Raw genomic sequence first — 19724 nt, 5'->3', positions numbered from 1 at the left:
TCTTCTTTGAATCCTTAGTCCCCGTCGCTAACATTTACATAAAAAGTTAAGTAACAGTCTTTTAAAATGTCTACCAGCAGGGTGAGAAATTCCGCCTTCCTTTGTATAGTGGAGTGCTTCAGAATTTAAACTATAAATTAACGAACTTATCCACTCTATATTACCGTTCTGAAGCGCAGTTTATGAAGCTTTTACACGGTACTCGTATGTACTAAACTGTCAAATTAGAGCACAACATCTAAAATAGTAAAGATACAAAGGAGTATTCATTTATATAATTAGTCACCATGCAGTGATATTATCACACGATAGAGTATTATATTAACTGCTACTAAAGTGGAACAAATATATCATATTCAAATCTATTCAATATTATATGCAAAGATCACATATTAGTGAATAGACAGACATGATACATTTGCTCGCGACGTTACCTATGTAGTTTAAGAAAATTCTTAAGGGAAAACTTTTTAACATCTTAGCTGTCTCCAAACACAAAAATATTAGAACAACAAATGCGACGTGAATGAAAGACAAAAATAACAAACACAATATAATATTAGCACTGAAGTACTAATATCTTCCAAAAAAGGCATAATCTCATCGTATGTAAGCAATCTTCCAATATCCTATAGATATTTATAAATAACGCTGTTATAACTAATGAATATCCCAAAATAAACAAATTGATGTTTTAAATGCAAACCACACGTTGTATATTCAAAGCTCCTGAAATTTCCACTTTATTAAATCATAGAATTCAGCCGTGAGCAGATAAATATTCGCTTTTAACTCCAACGCCCAGGTGTCTACAGAAGTGGACCTTCGTATACTAACTGTATGGTCGCGTGCTGGGCGTTACATGAAATTACTTTGCATTAAAAAAACCTTTTTTCCGTTTAAAATTGAACTCATTTAAAATAAAACTTATAATAACTTAGAAATGAATTCTATATTCTAGACTTAAGAGTGAAATTTTCTAAAATGATATCATAGTTAGGTGATTTTTAAGAAAAGCTTCATAACCTCAGACTTCACAACCATTCTAATAGTTTGAGATATGAAAATTGTCTCGTTTATTAATACTTTGGAAACAACACAGTAACGAATCAACCGCTGAATCCAGTTTTAGATCATCTATCTTAGATATTCTCGTTGTGTTCATTGTCAAGACTATTTTTTGATTAAATAAAGGCATTAATTGGACATGAAGCTTCCGATCACTATGAATTATTTTGAAATCTCGAAGATCTTAGTTTGAGAACGATTGTGTTCTATATATATTGTTATCACAAAATCCGTTTATATAGATATGTATAACTAAATCCGAGAAATCTTTGTATTTAAGTGACACAGAGCAGTAAATCACAGTCGAAACGCTATCTCAATCTAAAATCGTTTCCTCCCAATAGGGTTTGCCACCAGTTCATGAATTTTCTTAAATTTATCGAGAGAAATTGGTTTTTTGTTTATAAATACGAAGAAAATGTTTTTGCCTTTTGAATACAATTGACATCATTTGCATATAATGCAAAAGCCAAGCGAAACAAAGGAAAATTACAAATTTAATTATTTAAATTTTATTAACCTCCTACGTGACGCGTAATTTGTAATTCATATACATCCAATTTTAGGGCAATTTCATTATACTTTATCTTTATGAATAATTCGAAACCGTAAAAACCTTTATTAAAATGATCTCAATAAGTAATATGTGCGCGTTTAATGATAGCCTGCAGCTATTTTCTTTGTAACTGCAGACACACTTGAAAATGAAGCTCTTAAACAAAATTAAATTTTTAGCTAGTTGTAGGTAAATTACTTTCCATGGGTCGGTATATTAAACGTGAGGAAAGTTACCTACTACATTTGAAATTCACAAGTCACATAAGATATAAATTGAACATAATAAAATGTATTACTTTGAACATTTTTCTCATAATACATTCCTATGTTTGTGAAAAGGATTTGCCTTTTTCATGATTCTTCGTGGAGTTTTCGAGGGATTTAAACATTACCTATTTGAGTTATTAGTCAATACAAATAAATTATCAAAGACAAGTGAGCGATATGTATTCATAACATTAAACAACAAAAGTCAGAATAAACTTTGCATTATATATACACTACAATCGTTATCTTAAATTTATACATCGACTTGTAAATGGAAATATATTAATGTGTAAAATCATAATGTTTTCATTCTATCGAATCGACTTTTATTGAAATTAAGACTTCATTATAACAATGAAAGCCATATTTTTTATCAGCTGTAGAATACGCGACCAACTTTATAAAGTTTCAAAGAAGGCTTTAGAAATCGCGATTGAAACATTCCCTTTTTGATATTCAAGAAAACTTTTGACTTAAAACTTATTGATTAATAGATTTAGGTATGTTTTAATTAAATTATAAAGTTACTTTGACACTTATTATAATACGTTTAATATTCATTTGGGTACATGAGCGCCATTAAATAATTGACTGTTGTTTGTGGTGATTTGGATAATTATGGATATTTCATTGATTTTTATCCATCAGTTATATAAGAGATGGTTCTAGCTATAGATAATTAGTTTGTTCTATGGTTCACATACCTCATAATTATTAGTAATGGTAAGACATAAAGTCTTCTTTAGAGGTCTATTTTCCATACTAAAAGTTTCAGCAAGTTTAGTTTCACATTATCACAATACTTTTAATAAGCAAAGTTATACGAGCAATTATAATATATTGAAGTAAAGCAAATTGAAAACTCGTAGCAGTAATATTTCGAAGTGCTTCAGTAAGTCTCAGCTATAACTGTGGCTGGCTTTTCTTGGCAGCGAATTCATTTGGCTGGTAAAGCAAATACTGCCTTATTAAGGATCGTGCCAATCACCTAATAAGTAAGATTGAATTTTTAAATTTACACAACAATGAAGTTGATTTATTTATAGTTCGCGTAATTAAAGATAAAGACGTAATTAAAAATAAAAAGCCCATGTTGATGTTGCTGAGAACAATAAGATTTTATCAAATAGGATTACATTGTTGTTTTGTTATTTTCTCTCTTATATCTCACTGTTCACTTTATTATCACGTACTAAGAAAATATTTCCAACTGATACAAAACGTTTTTCGCTCATAGATATATTTAATATTTTCTTTTTTGTTAGGTACTGTCCTTACCGTGAACATCGAATCGAATTATATGTGTATCACATTCGATTAATTATTTGTATAATCTATACTATTATTATAAAGCTGAAGAGTTTGTTTGTTTGTTTGTTTATCTGTTTGTTTGAACGCACTAATCTCAGGAAAATCGGACCAGCAGCGATTTGAAAAATTCTTTTAGTGTTAGACAGCCCATTTATTGAGGAAGTCTATAGGCTATATATGTACTACGGACGAAGCCGGGGCGGACCGCTAGTCAATGATATAATGCAAAATTCCATATTCTATACAATACCTAGGCAATGCGAGGAAAAAGTATCTATTCGACAATTATATTTACAATATTTCACCCGTGAAATTATAAATATTTTATATTATATTGCATAGGTATTTTGTAAATTATCCAGACTGCCGGTAACGTATGTATATACTACAATGTTTCTATATGTAAAATGGAGAATTGGTTTGGCCACCTGGCTGCGCCTAACAGAATCCACCTGTGACGTTTTTCCAATTTGTTTCATTTAAAAATCAAACCATACAGTTTTTTAGGCAAATTTGAATGAAATACAGACCAACAAAATTGATACATGATATATAAAAAACTAATACTAGTTACTTTTAATTGGTAAATTACAATATTTATAAAATATGAGTAAAGAATTTCCATCTCTTCGAATTATTTTAAAAGAATTGTTTAAGACTTTACCACAATTAGAATTACAAGTTTATGGCCAGCTCGCATGTTATGTGCCTTTCCTTTTTTATGCGATAGCGGGCAACTGTTCGTCTAATGGTAACCGATCACCACCGCCCGTGAAAATTTGCAAGGGTAGGGCTGTTGCAAGCGTTTCCCGCTTTTAAGGGGCACAGCAACAGGAAAGGATTGACGATGGGAATAGAGGAATGGTCTGGAATGGGTGAGAAAAAGGATATGGGCCTCCGTCTCCCCTCACTCTCCCAACGAAACACAGTAGTACGCTACTATTTCACGCCGATCTTTTGTGGGGGTGTGGTACCTTCCTTGGTGCGAGTTGGCCCAATTTATCACCAAGCGTGCTCGATTTTCACACTAAATAACTAAATCTTTAGTATAAAAGTTCACAACGTACATAATCATAAACGTACTACAATAATAATACACTACAATCACACTGTAATAAAGATAAAAATCACTATCCCATTATTTCGACAATTAGCCACTAAATATTTATTTCTGGGTCCGGATCCAGATACCAATATTACTGAATGCAATATATATCATACAAGCTATCAAAACGCTGTTCATTATTTAACAATCGATTATAATATCGGCACAGTAAGGGCTGAGTGAGGCTAAATTTAACAACAAACATATCCCATATTCATCATATTACAAAGAGGGATTTCGTAAGCTCTTTGCTCAAGACATTGACGAACACGGTAAAGTGAGTGTGCAAAACGCTGCTTTATTTATTCACTGCAGGCATATGGGAGTGACGTGTGTTTTATTAAATTTCAAGCTAAGTGGTGCTCGTTACGTGTAACTATATTCATAACTTAAGGCAACACTGATGGTGATGCGAACGTGCTATCATTATAAAGTATATCATAATATATTACATGCTTCTTAGCATCCTCTTTTGCCTTAAAACGTTTTGGGAGCAACAAGAAGTAAAATGCGAAATTTAGGGTTAATAATATAATGAATAAATCGCGTTTAAAATCTGAATGAATTGAATATAAATCTTCAGTGATATTGATTACCTATACTACAACAATATAACATTTTAAATAAGGTACATTTCCATCGAAAAGTAACAATACAAATACTGAAGTGCTCAATATACGGATGGATATAGTTTTGAACATTCCTTTATAGGTTATTGCATGTATCACAAGGTAACATAAGAGGTTTCAATCTGAAATAGGGTGAAATGTGAAAACTGCCGAGTCAAACGAAAGGAATCTGTACAAAGAAAACACAGTATAGGTTGTTAAATTATGTACAATATTTTAATAATTTGGGCCTTTGCAGGTTTTAAGGGTTATTAATCATTGTGACAGGTATTACTTCGCACCTTGAGCTTAATTGCGTCAGTTACCCAATACTTATTCAAAATAAACAAGAAACCAACTTGCTTAATGGAGACCATCTATCATTGGATCAGTATTCAGCAAAAATATCAATAATTTTCCAAATGATGGATGTGCTTTCTTTTAAAGATGGGATTTAATGTTCTCCGATGTTATTTATATAGTCGTACTTGAGTCATACGATCGGTTCTTAATGTAAAACCACATTTGTTATGAATAGTCGTGTATGTAGTTTAAAATTGTAGGTAGCTATCAGTTTGATAAATCTAACACTACTTGATATAAACAAATTACAAATTGAAATATAAACTTAAAATACAAAATTACATTAAATGCTGTTTTACATTATTCAAAGAATGAAAGTAAAAAACTGGTCAAGTGTGAATTGGACGCTAATAAATGCTAAACCTGTTAATAAATGGTCCCTAGAATTAGTTCATGAACGTACCAAACATTTCACAGATAGGACTTTTAATTTTTTGGTTATAGTAGCAACAGAATTATATTATAATCTCTTAAAATTTTATCATGGTTCATGTGATCCAGCTTGGTAACAGACGGATGGACAGATAGACAGACAGACTAATAGCAAATAGTATGCCATTTAACCTTTTGAATACGGAACTCTAAAAACATAGGTATGTATGTAAAAGATTACATTTATCAAAGAAAATATTTACTGTGTAATATTGTATGATCAAGTATAGATACGCCTGTTTCAACTCTTCAAAAGCTTTCGACTTTTACGGGCATCAATCTTTAAGCTCACTCGGTCGTCTTACCAGCAAAGAATATGATTCGAATCACTTCTTGAAAATTTTATCTTTCTTGATATGAATTTATAAGTATGACGTTTGAATGGATTGAAACTGTAGGTAAAATATTTCTGAATTCATATTTTTGCTGCTCACAATATTGGCAGCCTGACACTAAAGGAAATACTGGTCTATTCACGACGTGCCTTGTACATCGTTCATATTATTTCACAAATATATATTAAACAATTTAAATAAATTAGGAATCCAATTCATTCGTTTCCATGTATCATAAATTTGATGTTTATTACTTTATGATTCTATTGCTATTCATCATCATTTGCATTGCAATTTTTTCACACAGTGAAGTGACAATGGCATTCCTGAAAGCAATTTACGACCACCCAGTAAAGACATCTCCAGAAAGACTATGAAAAAAATGTTGAAACTGGGAACTCGGATAATGTGCACTGTCAATATTGCATTCCTCGCTCTTTTATTTAAGTTAGCTGCCTCATAATTGTGATAAACATTATTAGTGTATTCCCTATAAAAACAGCGTCAATAACTGCAGTTTAATACAATATTAATAACATGTAGGCCCGCACTATTACTCCTGAAACTGTGACATAACAATCAAACTGTGTAAATAATGTAAACAGCACAGAAGATCCGCGCATGCATGAAGTATACAGGGCTTACTCAATTTCGTGCACGGTAACCACAGTCATTTGTTCGTTCCGGTCCCGAAACAAGTTTAAACAAATTTCAGCGTTCCGACCGCCCTGTTTAACATTCTTTGTGTAATCAATTTCGAACGCAACAAATGGAAAATAGTTGAAGGATTAATTGGTTGTTTTACTGTGGATATTCAGGGCAAGGGCAGCGAAATTATCTTGCTAAGATTTATTACTTTATTCTGTATTAGTTGGTATCTATTCTGTTGATTTAGAATATAATGGGGCAATTACAGTAAAGACAATTATTAATATAATATCCTATTATAATATTATAATATACTTTTTTTATACATGTTGCTCACAAAAAGAGACTAGGCAAAATATCTATAATAGCCCTTCTGCGCATTCCCATTTTTACATAAAACGACGTTTATATGGACATTTACGCCACATGTCGGCACTTTGCGCGGCCAATATTTAATTATGGACTGGCGATGTTTGTATGAGCCATTTATTTGATTACTTTACTCTACATAAAGATGGTAATTTGATATTTTGGTTGTTCCTTATTTATTTTACTAGACGCTCGTCCCGGCTCCGCCCGGATATCAAGATTCCTGTTTTATCCCAAGGAAGTATTTAATCAGGATAAAAAGTATCCTGTCATCCAAGTCAGCTCATACTCTGTCTGTATACCAGATTTCATCAAAATCCGTTCAGAAGCTTCAGCATGATTGACGAACTAACATCCAAACAAACAAACTTTCACATTTATAATATTAGTGTGATTTCGTTTTCCAGGAAGAGACATTGGAAGCTGTTCAAAAATTGGACTATTAACTAATTAAATTTTTTAGTATAATAGATACAAAGAATTGTATAAATCTACTTAATATACTTGTTTTTAAACAAATCCAAAGAAAAGCATCTGATATTGCATAATTAGCAAATGGGAATATTTTTAATAATATCGATTGAATTATTGATGTCTTGTATTTAGGTGTATATTATCTATTAAAAGCGTATATAACGGATTTACATATATGGAAACATTTTACATCAGTTACCGGGTACACGTGGACTATATCTTATAAATTTATATGACATTTTATTTGGACTACGACTCTGACTGCGATTGGCGACTTGCACGTGACAATATTACGTGATATTTTCATTAACAAGCAATAAACTCACAAATTTCACAAAATTCGACTCAGTGGAATGTGATGTGAATATAAATTAAAGGCGTTTAAAGTTAAGCTTAACTTTACGAATTCCCGTCCAAAGCTTTCAACGAACTTCGCCAATCATTTGAATTTAATATTTTTTTCATATAACCATTATACAAAAGCCAATTACTTTCTTATAACATTTAAATTAAATTTAAGTTTATTTTTCTGAACTATTCGGCGGGAAGAAAATATTGATAGACATACGCATTTATAATAAGGAGTAAAATGTAAATTTTTATTCAATTCTGTCTATTCTAAAGGAAAATATAGTTGAAATTTGCAATTTTCTTAAGTATTTATTCCATGTGGTATTAACCTATATTATCATTTTACCCTCAATAGCTTACGCCTAAAGTACTTTCCAACGAAATCTCGATTTATTTAACAGTATATTTGATACAGCCTTTAAGCGGTATTAAAATAACATTTTCAATTTAATTTCGCGTTTGCATTTGTACGGAGGAAATTAAATTTTCGTATAGCAGAAGCTCATTGCCCGTCAGACATTTAAGGCGGGAGGCATATACCAATGTTAGTTTAATATAACCGTCCGTGTCATTGTAATTCTTTTCTTCCATTTGTAGCTTCACGTTATTCGATCTGAATTCAGAAAACAATAATATCATTCTAGACCTCAATAATTTACAATACTCAAGAGGGCTTAGCAAGATGAAAACTTCTGCCGCAATTGTTATTTATTATCTGTAGCTAGATGATTTATATGTGGAATCTATAGGACTTATATTATAGATGTATTGTTTGTTCGCAGTTTTATCTACGAGTCCCGATGATGGAGAACCCTATCTCCATGTAATGGCACGATCATCGGTATACAACGTCGGTGTCAAAAGGGCAATATACTGCAAAGGGCGGAATCTTCCAGAGGTATGTTAGAACTGGAGTTGTATCGAAATTTAACCGACAATAAATGAAATGTTATGATGATGATGAATAATGATAAATGAAGGAAAATAATAAATAAATACAATTTGTCTGGGAAACTTATTGGGTTATAGGGAATGATTCATGTTTTTGTTATTGCATTGATGATTTTGATCAAAATGGGATTGCAACATAAACTATAAGGCTGTATTTTATATAACATCTTTATAACTTATCTTCACAGATGATCGACTGGATATCCCCAAAAGACACAGTAGTCGAAGGTCGGTCTTCAAAGAACACCCGAGTTTACGTTGAGAGATCTAAGAATGACACACTAGCTAGTAGCCTTGTGGCTCTCATCATACAAGATGCCATGATCGAAGATAGTGGCAACTGGACGTGCAGAGCAGGCTCTTTGAATGAGTCTATTGAAATCACTGTTGGTGGTATGTTTTGCTAATTAACTATTTTATTATACTAGTTCTCATAAGATAAAGCATTGCATTATTTTCTCACATTTCCCGAAAGGTTAGACCAAAATTTCCCGCCACTCTCAAACATTCATAAACCTTCCAAATTTTGTAATCATATTACGTCAAAAACAAACCGGATTATTCTGTTTTAATTTTTAGTTTTATAGCATTGAAATGCTTTATAATTAAGGATTATTCTCCTTTGGTTGAAAAAAACTAAAAAAAATAACTATGACGTTTCTTGAAGATCTTACATACAGCCTTGTCAGAATGAACCACCAAAATGAATATATATAATATACGAGTAGCCCATCTACATACTTAAATAAACCTAAGCTCGCTTTTAATCTACGTTCAAACTAGGCTAAATAAATAATCCTTGCTTTGATAATTTAAAAAGCATGAATAAAATTACTCTGCTAAATCATGCCGCAACTCAAAGTTGTTTCATCCCTCTCCTCATAATATACAAATTCTACCAAAGTTACTCATTAAATCATTCCTCTGCGTCGTAGAATATTTCTAAGAAGAACTAATTAATATCCCAGAACTTTCTCCCAGCATTTAAGTCATAATACAAATTATTAAATAAATAAAACAAGTGGTCGGTTCAACAGTCTAATTAGTCTCTTCGAAGTATTAAAGTCATACTTTGTATATACAATGCACGTATATATATTAGAGTGATTATATCAAAGCGAAATCTATTTAAATAGCCTACAAATTTTAATAAGAAAAGGTCACTTGTTCTCACAAACTACTAATGCATTACTGGTTATAAATATAAGTAACAACAGGAATTCATACGACGTGTATTATAGTTGCTACTTATAATATTGTGTTGTTATAGTTAAAGCTGTAATCTCAAACAAATACGAGACTATTGAAGGGGAAGAAGGAAAATCTGTGAAATTAGATTGTATTGCGAAAGGTTACCCGGCTCCAATCATCCAGTGGTATCTCGAGAATGATCCAATTTCTAGTAAGTAAATTTATTTAATATTTTGACAATGTTTTCTAAGAAAATATATGTGGAGTTTACATCACATTGATACATGAATTGGATACATTTAATATATAGTATAGCATACTCTGAAGTCAGATTTTGTCCTTTCATTAACATAACATGACAATTTCTTTGATTCAATTGAGTAAATATAGCATAGGAATTTTTAACAACCAGTTGTGATATTAAAAAATAAATTTTCTATAAAACCTGAAATAATGTAAAACTAGTCCTACAAATAGAATATATGATATAATGAAATTACCCGGGACTAAATAAAATCTTTTACAGATGATCACAAAAAATATATACTTAAAATGAAAGGCGATAATTATCAGCTTGAAATTAAGAGCTTAACCCACAGAGACACCAATGAATACGTCTGCAGAGTTACACAAAAAGCTTTGTCTCATTTCTCTGACAGGAGAGTGCAATTAATTGTTAACCGTAAGTATTGGATTCTTTTATAAGCCTTAAGCCTTATCTCGCGCTTCGTTTGATATCCGCAGTACCATTTCTCCTTAGCTCGCTTTCTAGATCGGATTGCGATAGTTAGGAATGATCATTTTTAACTGGACTGGAAAATTATATTATATAATGCAAATAATAAATATAACTTTATTTTTACCAACTCGATTGATTAATCTTAAGAACACCAAAAGTATATTTTCGCATTAATAACATGGTTACATGAAAAAAGAATAAGAAAAATTATGCGATAGATCGAAGGACTGAATCTGAATTTTATCCTGCATCTAAGTTATGAACGTTTTCTGAACATCAACAATTATAATACGTTTATATTTTTAGATAAGCCCTTTCTAGTGGATGAAAACAATGAGGTGTCCTACTCGAAATACAAGACAGAAGAGGTTTACGCTATTATGAACGAAACGTGAGTAATAATGTCATAATGGAAAGCTTAATTAGCCTTCACATTGTTGTAAAAAATTTCCTCATAAAACTTTGTTTGTCTGAATAAAGATTAATTGAATAAAATGTTTTAATCTTTAAAAGATTAGTGTCGTGCAAATTTAGACGATAATTTTCAATAATTTGTAGGATATTTGTAGTACAAAACGACTAAGAGTTGAGTTTTTGTTAGTTCATACGCGAAACTGAAATCTTATATTTAACTGAGTAAACCGACATCTCCGCGAGACTGAAATAGTAACGCCTTGATCTAGCAAGTCGCTGTTAGATAACTACCTGCTATTCTAAAAATAAAATTATTACGGAATACATTCATCAACCCGATTTCAAAGTGATGAAGCCTTATATAAATAACTTTGATATTTTAAATTAATTTTATTTTTAATATATTTTTCTATTCCAACAGTAAGAATATTACGTGTTCGGTTATTGCCAATCCTCCGCCTACATTCCGCTGGTACAGACGGCAAAATGGCTATGATGAAGAATTACAGGACACTGAGACGGTAAAATTGCTTATTTCTATCTAACCTTCAAATCGTTGTACGTTTATACATCGATAACTCTGTGGATACTTTTTTGAGAAGATTTTGTTATGTTATGTATTATTAGTTTTCGCCAAGACTTCGCATAGCTAAAGAATGAAAAAGAAAGTCCGAGGTTATCCCATAAAAAAATATACCAAATACCTTCTCGGATCCCAAACTATTTCGGTAGATTTCATGCACATCGGCTTAGACGTGACTAAGAGACGGACAGAGATACTTAACATTTATAAAAATAATACGAGGTTAAATTTATAAAGTAACATATAAAATGTTTTAAGGTGTTGACTCCAGAAGACGGCAATAGCTCTGTGTTCGTGCTGAGGACCTTCGACGCAAGTGCTCTGGGCGAATACAAGTGTTCGGCCAATAACAGCAAGGGACACGTTTCAATCATCTACCATGTTTCGCTTGGAAATAAGCCGAACCCTCCTGACTTTGTGAGTTTTAAATTGAATACTTTTATGATAATATTATAATTTTTTTCAAAAACTATAATTTATATGTTTAATTTATTATAGTTTTAAGTTTCATATTTGTTTAAATTTAAATGATTCTTTACAAAGACCCAATAACTACAGCTATATCGCTCGAATACTCTTCTCGGCATGACAACCTTTCCGAATAAAAAATTGCTTTAAATATATTTGAGTTAAGTCAATATCACTTTTAAAATTAAACCCTATATATAGTACTTTCTTATCTAATACAACGGTTTTGTTTGTACACTCCCTCGAAATCACAACCTTCATGAATAACTTAAGGAACTTGCAAAACATAAAAATTGATAGAATAATTTCTATAGTCTGTGAATACATTAAACTAATTGTGGTAATTCTTTGTTTATAATCTAGGCTGGCCACTGTGGTCTATATTACTATTATTATTTGTGTTTTCAGATACAACTAGCCAGTACATCCTCAAGTGATCTCACGTTCAACATAACATGCTCCACCTGTAACATGGCGACAGCGGAAGAAGACATGTCGGAAGACCCCACCAATCTTACAGTTCTTGGTAAGTTAATCGATTCTATAGTGTGTTTTTTATGAAAATCTTAGAGCAACGATCTTATATAAAATTATTAGAATAGCAGCAAAATTAAATTATGTAGGAGTTATGAATTAATTAATTAATTAATATAAAAACTGGATGGATTTATAAAAGGATGAATAGATGTTTGATACTCTAATTAGATTTGTATAAAATATAATGCAGGCGTAGATTCTACTCCAGATAAGATAATTACTTCTTACAAATAACTAATTCAAAATGTCAGAACTACTTAGACCTTTAATGACATTTCAAATTATGAAACACGTGACATCAAAATGGTTGACATAGCCGAAACCGGGTTAATAAACACAAAGATATTGTCCCAATTAACAACCTTTTTTTTAGTCGGTTAAAAATTGGCTCGTTGGTCGGTTGCTCGTTAGTCGGTTGGATACTTTCTACACCTACCACACAAGCAAAGACGCGTGCTCAAGTTACAGCATACTACAAAATTGCCTAAACGACTTTCAGGATATTCTTTCGCGCTTGTACCCGTGCAAGAAGGATTCCTGCCTGACTGGGATGCCGCTAATGAGTTTTTGGTGGACATTCAGGCATACAATAGTAAGTATGTTTTAGAAATATACAAAACGTTAAAAGGTAGAAAATATCAAACTCAGACTCAAACATATATTATAGGTATTTATTAATTTGTATGCGTCTATTTAGACTTCTTCTAGAAGCGCTTTTGAAAAGAGAATAAAATCATTACATAATAGGTTATTGGCAAAAGGAAGTCCTTGTAAGAACAATAGGTATTCGAGAAACAAAGTAGCTCACTCTGAAATCTTTCTATTGAAATTTTAATCATGCCTGACGTGCTATGAAAATACAATATTACTTTCAGGTATTTGTATCTTAATAAGGTATATTTTGTGAACTTTGGAAGATTTAGTCACACTTGTATATATGTTTTCTTATCAACTAGTACATTGTTAGATAGCAGTAGCAAAGAGAGAAACATTTCATAAACATAACATAATTTACGATGTAGTTTGTTAGCGTATAGATCATTATTTTTATCGTTATTATTTAAGGCATTTACCTGTTTTTTTTATATTAATTAATGTTAAAACCTTTCATAGGCACATTATTCACGGTGGGCCCTCTAATGAACAGCACCACATACCACGTGAGAGTGCGGACGCGCAACGCCGCTGGTTTCTCCGACTGGGTTGAAGTGACCCCCAATCCCACTACAGATTTAGCCTCCCAAATTACTCTTTCATTTATCCTCATTCTGGCAATTTTCTCTGTTTACCCTATTGTTTATTAAAACAATCAACCCTGTTCCTTATCTGTTTCAAATTCTTCATCGTATAAGTTGTATTGTAAAAAGTCTTCTTAAATTTCCCTGTTTATATTTAATATAGCTAGAAAGATTTTTTTACATTGTCTGTTATGCAATATGTGTAAGTGTTCATTGGTATAAAAACTTGTTGGTGTTAATGACGAAATTATCGTCCCCATTTATCACGTGTAATCGTAAGCTATAACTTCGACTGCAATTATGAATTCCAATAATAATAAATAGTTTATTAGAATAAGGTTTAATGTAATGAACCAGATCAGGAATCGCGTTGCGTCTTCAGAAGTGATTCTGACTTATGTAGGGTAGTTTTTTTTCAGTCATATTTGTGATTGCTTGAAGCATTTTAATTGCATTCTTATATTGGGTTTTATCTCACTCATTCTCTATGGGATAAATTGTAATTCGATAATTTGATGCATTTGATATAAATGCCAATTACTAAAATTACTATAAGTACCAATACGAAAAAACACTAGCATGAACTTTGGTCTCGTATGAAAATAACACTTAATCTAAACAGAAAAAAAGATTCCATTTATTACTGTCGGATTTGCTAGTTATAACATTTTTGAAATATTGCGTCCAATTATGACTCACTTCTTTGATTTTTAATCTCTTTCATTGAACTTTTTAGAAGAATATTAAATTGATTCATTTTACAATTTTGAAAATACTGTTTCACCTAAAAAGACAATAAGCTTTAGATCTATAGCTATAGCAAGTTTATTTAATTTCATTGATATCTTTACGTATACCTACAGATTTGTTAAACTGAATACCTAACAAAGTTTGGTAATTAATTAGAATCAGTAGAAATTCTTTACATTGTATTAAATACAATCATTCAAATATATCAACAAAAATTTAGATGTAATAGCTGTATAACTTTAGATGCTTATTCATTATTGTTTGCTGTGTAAATAATGTTTATAAAAATATGTACGTTTTATTGGATAATGTATTTATTTATGATAGATATTTAAGACATGTTTGGCTAAGCTGCGAAGTAAATTGATATATTATATATTTATGATATTTATTTACGAATTCCTTAGTTAAATAATCAATGGTGTTAGAATGTTAAGTTATTTATATTTACCAGATATATACATGACTTGTTTTAATACCTAAGATTGTAATTATTCTTGAAATACCTTTAATTTTCTATTTTCAAAAAGATATTCATTAAATTTGGTTGATAATTGAGTCAAACGTCCGTCAATTTAACCTACCTATTGGTAGAATTTTCAATTATATTTAGTGTATTGCACAGGAAGACTGAATTTCCTATACCCTTTGGATTTTTTCCTCCCTTCCCTTTATTATGAAATTTTTCAAATATGTAACGCTCATAGGTATTTATATGATCAATGCTTGTGAAGCACCGTGTTATATGGATTCCATGACATTGTAATTTTAGTAGCGTTAGGAAAATGTTGTGATCTGTCTTTATGTAAATAAACTACTAGCTTTGTGAACATGGTCCTATCGCCTTATTTAATTTGACTCTCAACATTGTTGCAAATGTTACACAGGATGCCGAAATAAAGGTGGTTTATAAAATAAACACATTGTTTTCTTTTATTCACCATTTACCTTGCCGTTTTTACTGATTCTTCTGTTTTGCAAGTCAGTACTATTCAATTTTAGATCTATCTATGTAAGATTAATGATACTGCATTCCTTTTTATTCCCTAAAATGTTGAATATTTTACGACATCATTCACTCACTCATCACAAAATCTTCAAAACCGCAATGTGTGTATGGACAATTTTAAGCGTGCTCGAAAATTATATTATCATAAAAATAAATAAGTTTAAACAAATGTTATGCCAATCACGAAATTAAAAAAATACAAAGCCACAGCAAATGTAATCTACAAACATTGAATTAAAAATAAATATTTCTACACGAGTCTCACAACAAACATAGAACCGAAAGCCACAACCAATACTCCTCCCGCGAACAAAAGCCCATAGAAACGGGCCTCTGAGTCATGTGTCGGGGAACGAATGCTAACTGGGACCTCTTGAGGAGTATCTTCAACCTCTGGTTCGGTATCTGTCACTGCTTTGATTGGTGCCGACCATGCTGACCAGCCAGCTTCGTTGGTCGCGCGCACGCGGACCCAATACGTGGTGTCTGCGTCTAAACTTGGTAGGGTAATAAGAGCACCTGAAAATTCAATAGGGGTTATATAATATAATAATATTAGCGTCATAGACTCTATTTTAATATTCTGTTAACCCGGCTTAAGCTACGATAAAAAGCAAGCAAAAACCTCCAAATAACGAAAATGATCAAATTCATAGCTGTAATATATATAACCTCATTCAAATTCTGTATGAAACCTGTCTCAACTATGTGTTTCTGTCGGTTTCGTACTAAATCTTAAATAAGTGGGATTATTTTTACTGGCTTAAATATAATTAGTTTTTTATTAAATGTATTTGCTACCTAACCGTCTGCTTTTCATATGTCTACATTTTCTCGGTAATGCAAAGGATGAATGAAAGAGTTTCAATTAATCATATAGACACGGTAAGTTTGAAGATAAAGAATAATATTATATACTTTTGCTTTTGTGTAAGGATATAAATAGATTCATTATCATACCTCCTATTTCACTCTCTATTGAATCGAATTCATCTAAACTTAATTGAACTGATTTCGCCCTCCGCCAATCCAATGAGGCCTTTTTCTTTACCATTTCTGCTTTCATGTATAGAATTTCAGCACCTAAATTGACACAACATGATGTTATTAAAAGTAAAATATATTTTTAGTTACAACACCTTGAAAAATACATATTATGTCCCATACCCCATAATGGGATGACCATCATCAAGATAAGTCCGCATACTGACTGATTACAGAATAAATAGAAAAATCGAACTCTGACATATCAAGTATCATTGTTTGATCGTATTATACTGATATTGAGTTATTCTTAAATCTAATAATAGAGTCGAGCTCACTGTCTTTTACAAGTATAAATTGCCTTTAAACTTTGACCTTTATAAGCTCAAAATTATACTAAGTTACTTAGTAGGAGCTAAATGAATATCTTGTTAATATCTTATCGAGCTAGGATAAGTGTTGTGAAGTATAATTTCTTCAAGCTGAATAGATAACAAATTTGCTATTTCTACTCTTATAAAATAAAATAAGTTTATTTCTCAACCATATGCACACATACAAACAAAACGTTGGTCCCATACGAGATATTAATCTGTATTACAGGGACCGATATTATAGTTGAAAAAAAATAAAAGGAAATAGTTATATAAATACAAACATAAAAATAAGTAAAGTGTGTGTGTGTGTGTGTTTGTGTGTGTGTGTGTTTGTGTGTGTGTGTGTGTGTGTGTGTGTGTGTGTGTGTGTTTGTGCGTTTGTGATTTATGAGAATGTGAAGGTGTGACGTAGGTTCAACTTGATCAACTCTCTTAACAGCGGGTTCTTGAAATAATCATCCAATTTGTTGTTATTGTTATGTCTAAACGTTTTGGCATTTCGATTGGCATTTAAAACTTATAAAACTAATTCTACCATAACAATTTTTAATTGACCAAACATAATACGTCTTACTACCAGACAGTTTAATGTATTACAAATTTTGCTATGCAAGTGTAACTAACACTACCTTAAACTGTATTTACATCTATGGTAGTAGAAACCTCTATACATACCACCAACTTGATAAAACGCTTCTTCCTCCCAAATAATAGCGAGTTGTAGTGAATTGTGTGTTAAATTATTTATATTAACCTAAAAATAAAAATCTATTCTATTAATCTACATTAACAAAAAAATGCTATAGTATGTACTGTCGTCTCAACGTTGGGATATAGTATAATTGTACTACGGTTAGGTCCACTGCTAGATAAAAACGTCCCTCAAAGGTTTTCGTAAGTGGATAACATTAAAACATTTAGGGCAAAATAATCTATGAGAAATATGAGAAATCAATCACCACTTTTTTTTACAAATTCATTTTTAAAAATCCGATTCGATGCAAGACATCGTTTATCTCAAACATTCAAATATGATCACTTAAATGTTGTTCCTCACCTCCGTAGGCGCGTCAGGTTCTTCCAATCTCTGAATTGCAAACACTTTTTCCACAGTCCCATACTGATTTGTCGCGCGACATCTAAATCTTTGGCCAAATAAAGATTCATTGGCATTAAAAGATACGTGTGATTTTGTTTTATCTTCATCCACGTGTATTTCGCTTTGTGACAATTCTGATAGAACGTCACCAAGCTCTTTGTACCATTTATAAGTAGGTTCCGGAAAAGCATCCACTAAACATACTAACTCCACGCTGAAAATATTAAAGATTATCAAATTTATACTCAGATTTCACAAAATTTTTAAATATGTACTTCCTATTATAGTAGCATCAGAGTTATCATACCAATGTACCGTATGCAGTAAATTGTACAATAAATATAGTAAACAATCAGATTAGCAGTTTTTGCTGGAAAAGTATCGAATATCTTAAAACATTCGCATTTATTACATAAAGTAGGGTTAAGAAAAGGGATGAAAAGCAAAGGTAAGGCATATACGAGTATGAAAATAATAACAACAAGTTATGCTGCTGGGCAAGCTTAACGTATTCGTTAATTTTTTTTTTTTTTGTTATTATTTTTTCCCTTAGGTACTGAGAGACACTTAGCTAATAGCTTTTTAAATTTAGTCTGAAAATAAAATATTCACAAAAAATGGTGCACTGGAGTAATTGCGAATGGAAAGTTTAAAAATTTCAAACATTTATAAATACTACTCAAGCAAATAAGCAATAATACTACTCAAACATTTGTAAATTTCGTTTGATAAATTAATAAAATATAGTCAATAATGTTGATCAGCGAATTGTCGATAATATTTTTTTGAACAAAATTAACGATATGTATGGAGTCTAATTATATAAAAATATAATTAAACATAATATTGCAGTAATCTGCGTACTTTTTGCTAAAGGATAATGTGCATCTACCTAAGTCTTAACTACTGAATCGAGAAACTTAATTATTCCAGTTTCTGTGTAAAGGATTACGAGAGGAACATACTTTTCGTTGTCTTTGACGAATACTACGCTCGTGTCATTGCCGTTTGTGAATATAGGGGCGTCTGAAACAAAAGTTTTGAATTTGCACTTCATATTCTTGAAAACATTGTTGAAACTCTACACGTAATATTCGTAGAAAAATTATAAATGTTCATATAAATGTATTAAATGTTAATTATTTTAGAAAAAATAAATTTGTTTTGAGTTTATAAGCTTTCAATATGTAATAAAATTGATAATGTGTTATTAACTGGAAGGCAATTAATTTATGTCATTAGTGGGCTCATAATTAGGTTATAATGTAGGTAAATTATTCAATTCATTATACTCGCTGAATAAACACTGACACACAAATTGGTTATTGCGCCATCTATCCTACATTATATACACTAGATAAACCTCTAAAGAATGCATACGATTCTGTGAAATAGTGCCAAAGTTTAACAATAGATGGTACTACTTAGTCTGGCCATAAATACTGTTACACTTAATTATAAAAAAATATTACATTTGAATTTCGAATCTGTCATT

At 31.2% G+C, this 19724-nt stretch overlaps 2 protein-coding genes across 2 annotated transcripts in view; one reads left to right on the top strand and one right to left on the bottom strand.

Annotated features, from left to right (window-relative positions):
• LOC119834708 (limbic system-associated membrane protein-like) overlaps positions 1-15679 on the top strand; it is an 82305-nt gene extending 66626 nt beyond the window's left edge. Inside the window, exons 2-11 of the mRNA XM_038359167.1 lie at positions 8672-8787; positions 9029-9233; positions 10111-10242; positions 10558-10713; positions 11077-11161; positions 11606-11705; positions 12026-12184; positions 12644-12761; positions 13272-13364; positions 13886-15679. Coding sequence (XP_038215095.1) covers positions 8672-8787; positions 9029-9233; positions 10111-10242; positions 10558-10713; positions 11077-11161; positions 11606-11705; positions 12026-12184; positions 12644-12761; positions 13272-13364; positions 13886-14076 — 1355 coding nt within the window. The 3' untranslated portion in view covers positions 14077-15679. The remainder of the gene's footprint in view (positions 1-8671; positions 8788-9028; positions 9234-10110; positions 10243-10557; positions 10714-11076; positions 11162-11605; positions 11706-12025; positions 12185-12643; positions 12762-13271; positions 13365-13885) is intronic.
• Positions 15680-15815: 136 nt separating this feature from the next.
• Positions 15816-19724, bottom strand: part of LOC119834463 (limbic system-associated membrane protein-like) — a 7716-nt gene continuing 3807 nt past the window's right edge. Inside the window, exons 6-10 of the mRNA XM_038358829.1 lie at positions 19195-19255; positions 18188-18443; positions 17806-17884; positions 16730-16852; positions 15816-16288 (exon numbers count right to left, since the gene is read on the bottom strand). Of these exons, the coding sequence (XP_038214757.1) occupies positions 16020-16288; positions 16730-16852; positions 17806-17884; positions 18188-18443; positions 19195-19255 (788 nt within the window). The 3' untranslated portion in view covers positions 15816-16019. The remainder of the gene's footprint in view (positions 16289-16729; positions 16853-17805; positions 17885-18187; positions 18444-19194; positions 19256-19724) is intronic.

The sequence above is a fragment of the Zerene cesonia genome, chromosome 19, assembly GCF_012273895.1.
Source record: "Zerene cesonia ecotype Mississippi chromosome 19, Zerene_cesonia_1.1, whole genome shotgun sequence".
Classification (NCBI taxonomy): domain Eukaryota; kingdom Metazoa; phylum Arthropoda; class Insecta; order Lepidoptera; family Pieridae; genus Zerene; species Zerene cesonia.
This window is presented reverse-complemented; position numbering and strand designations above follow the sequence as displayed.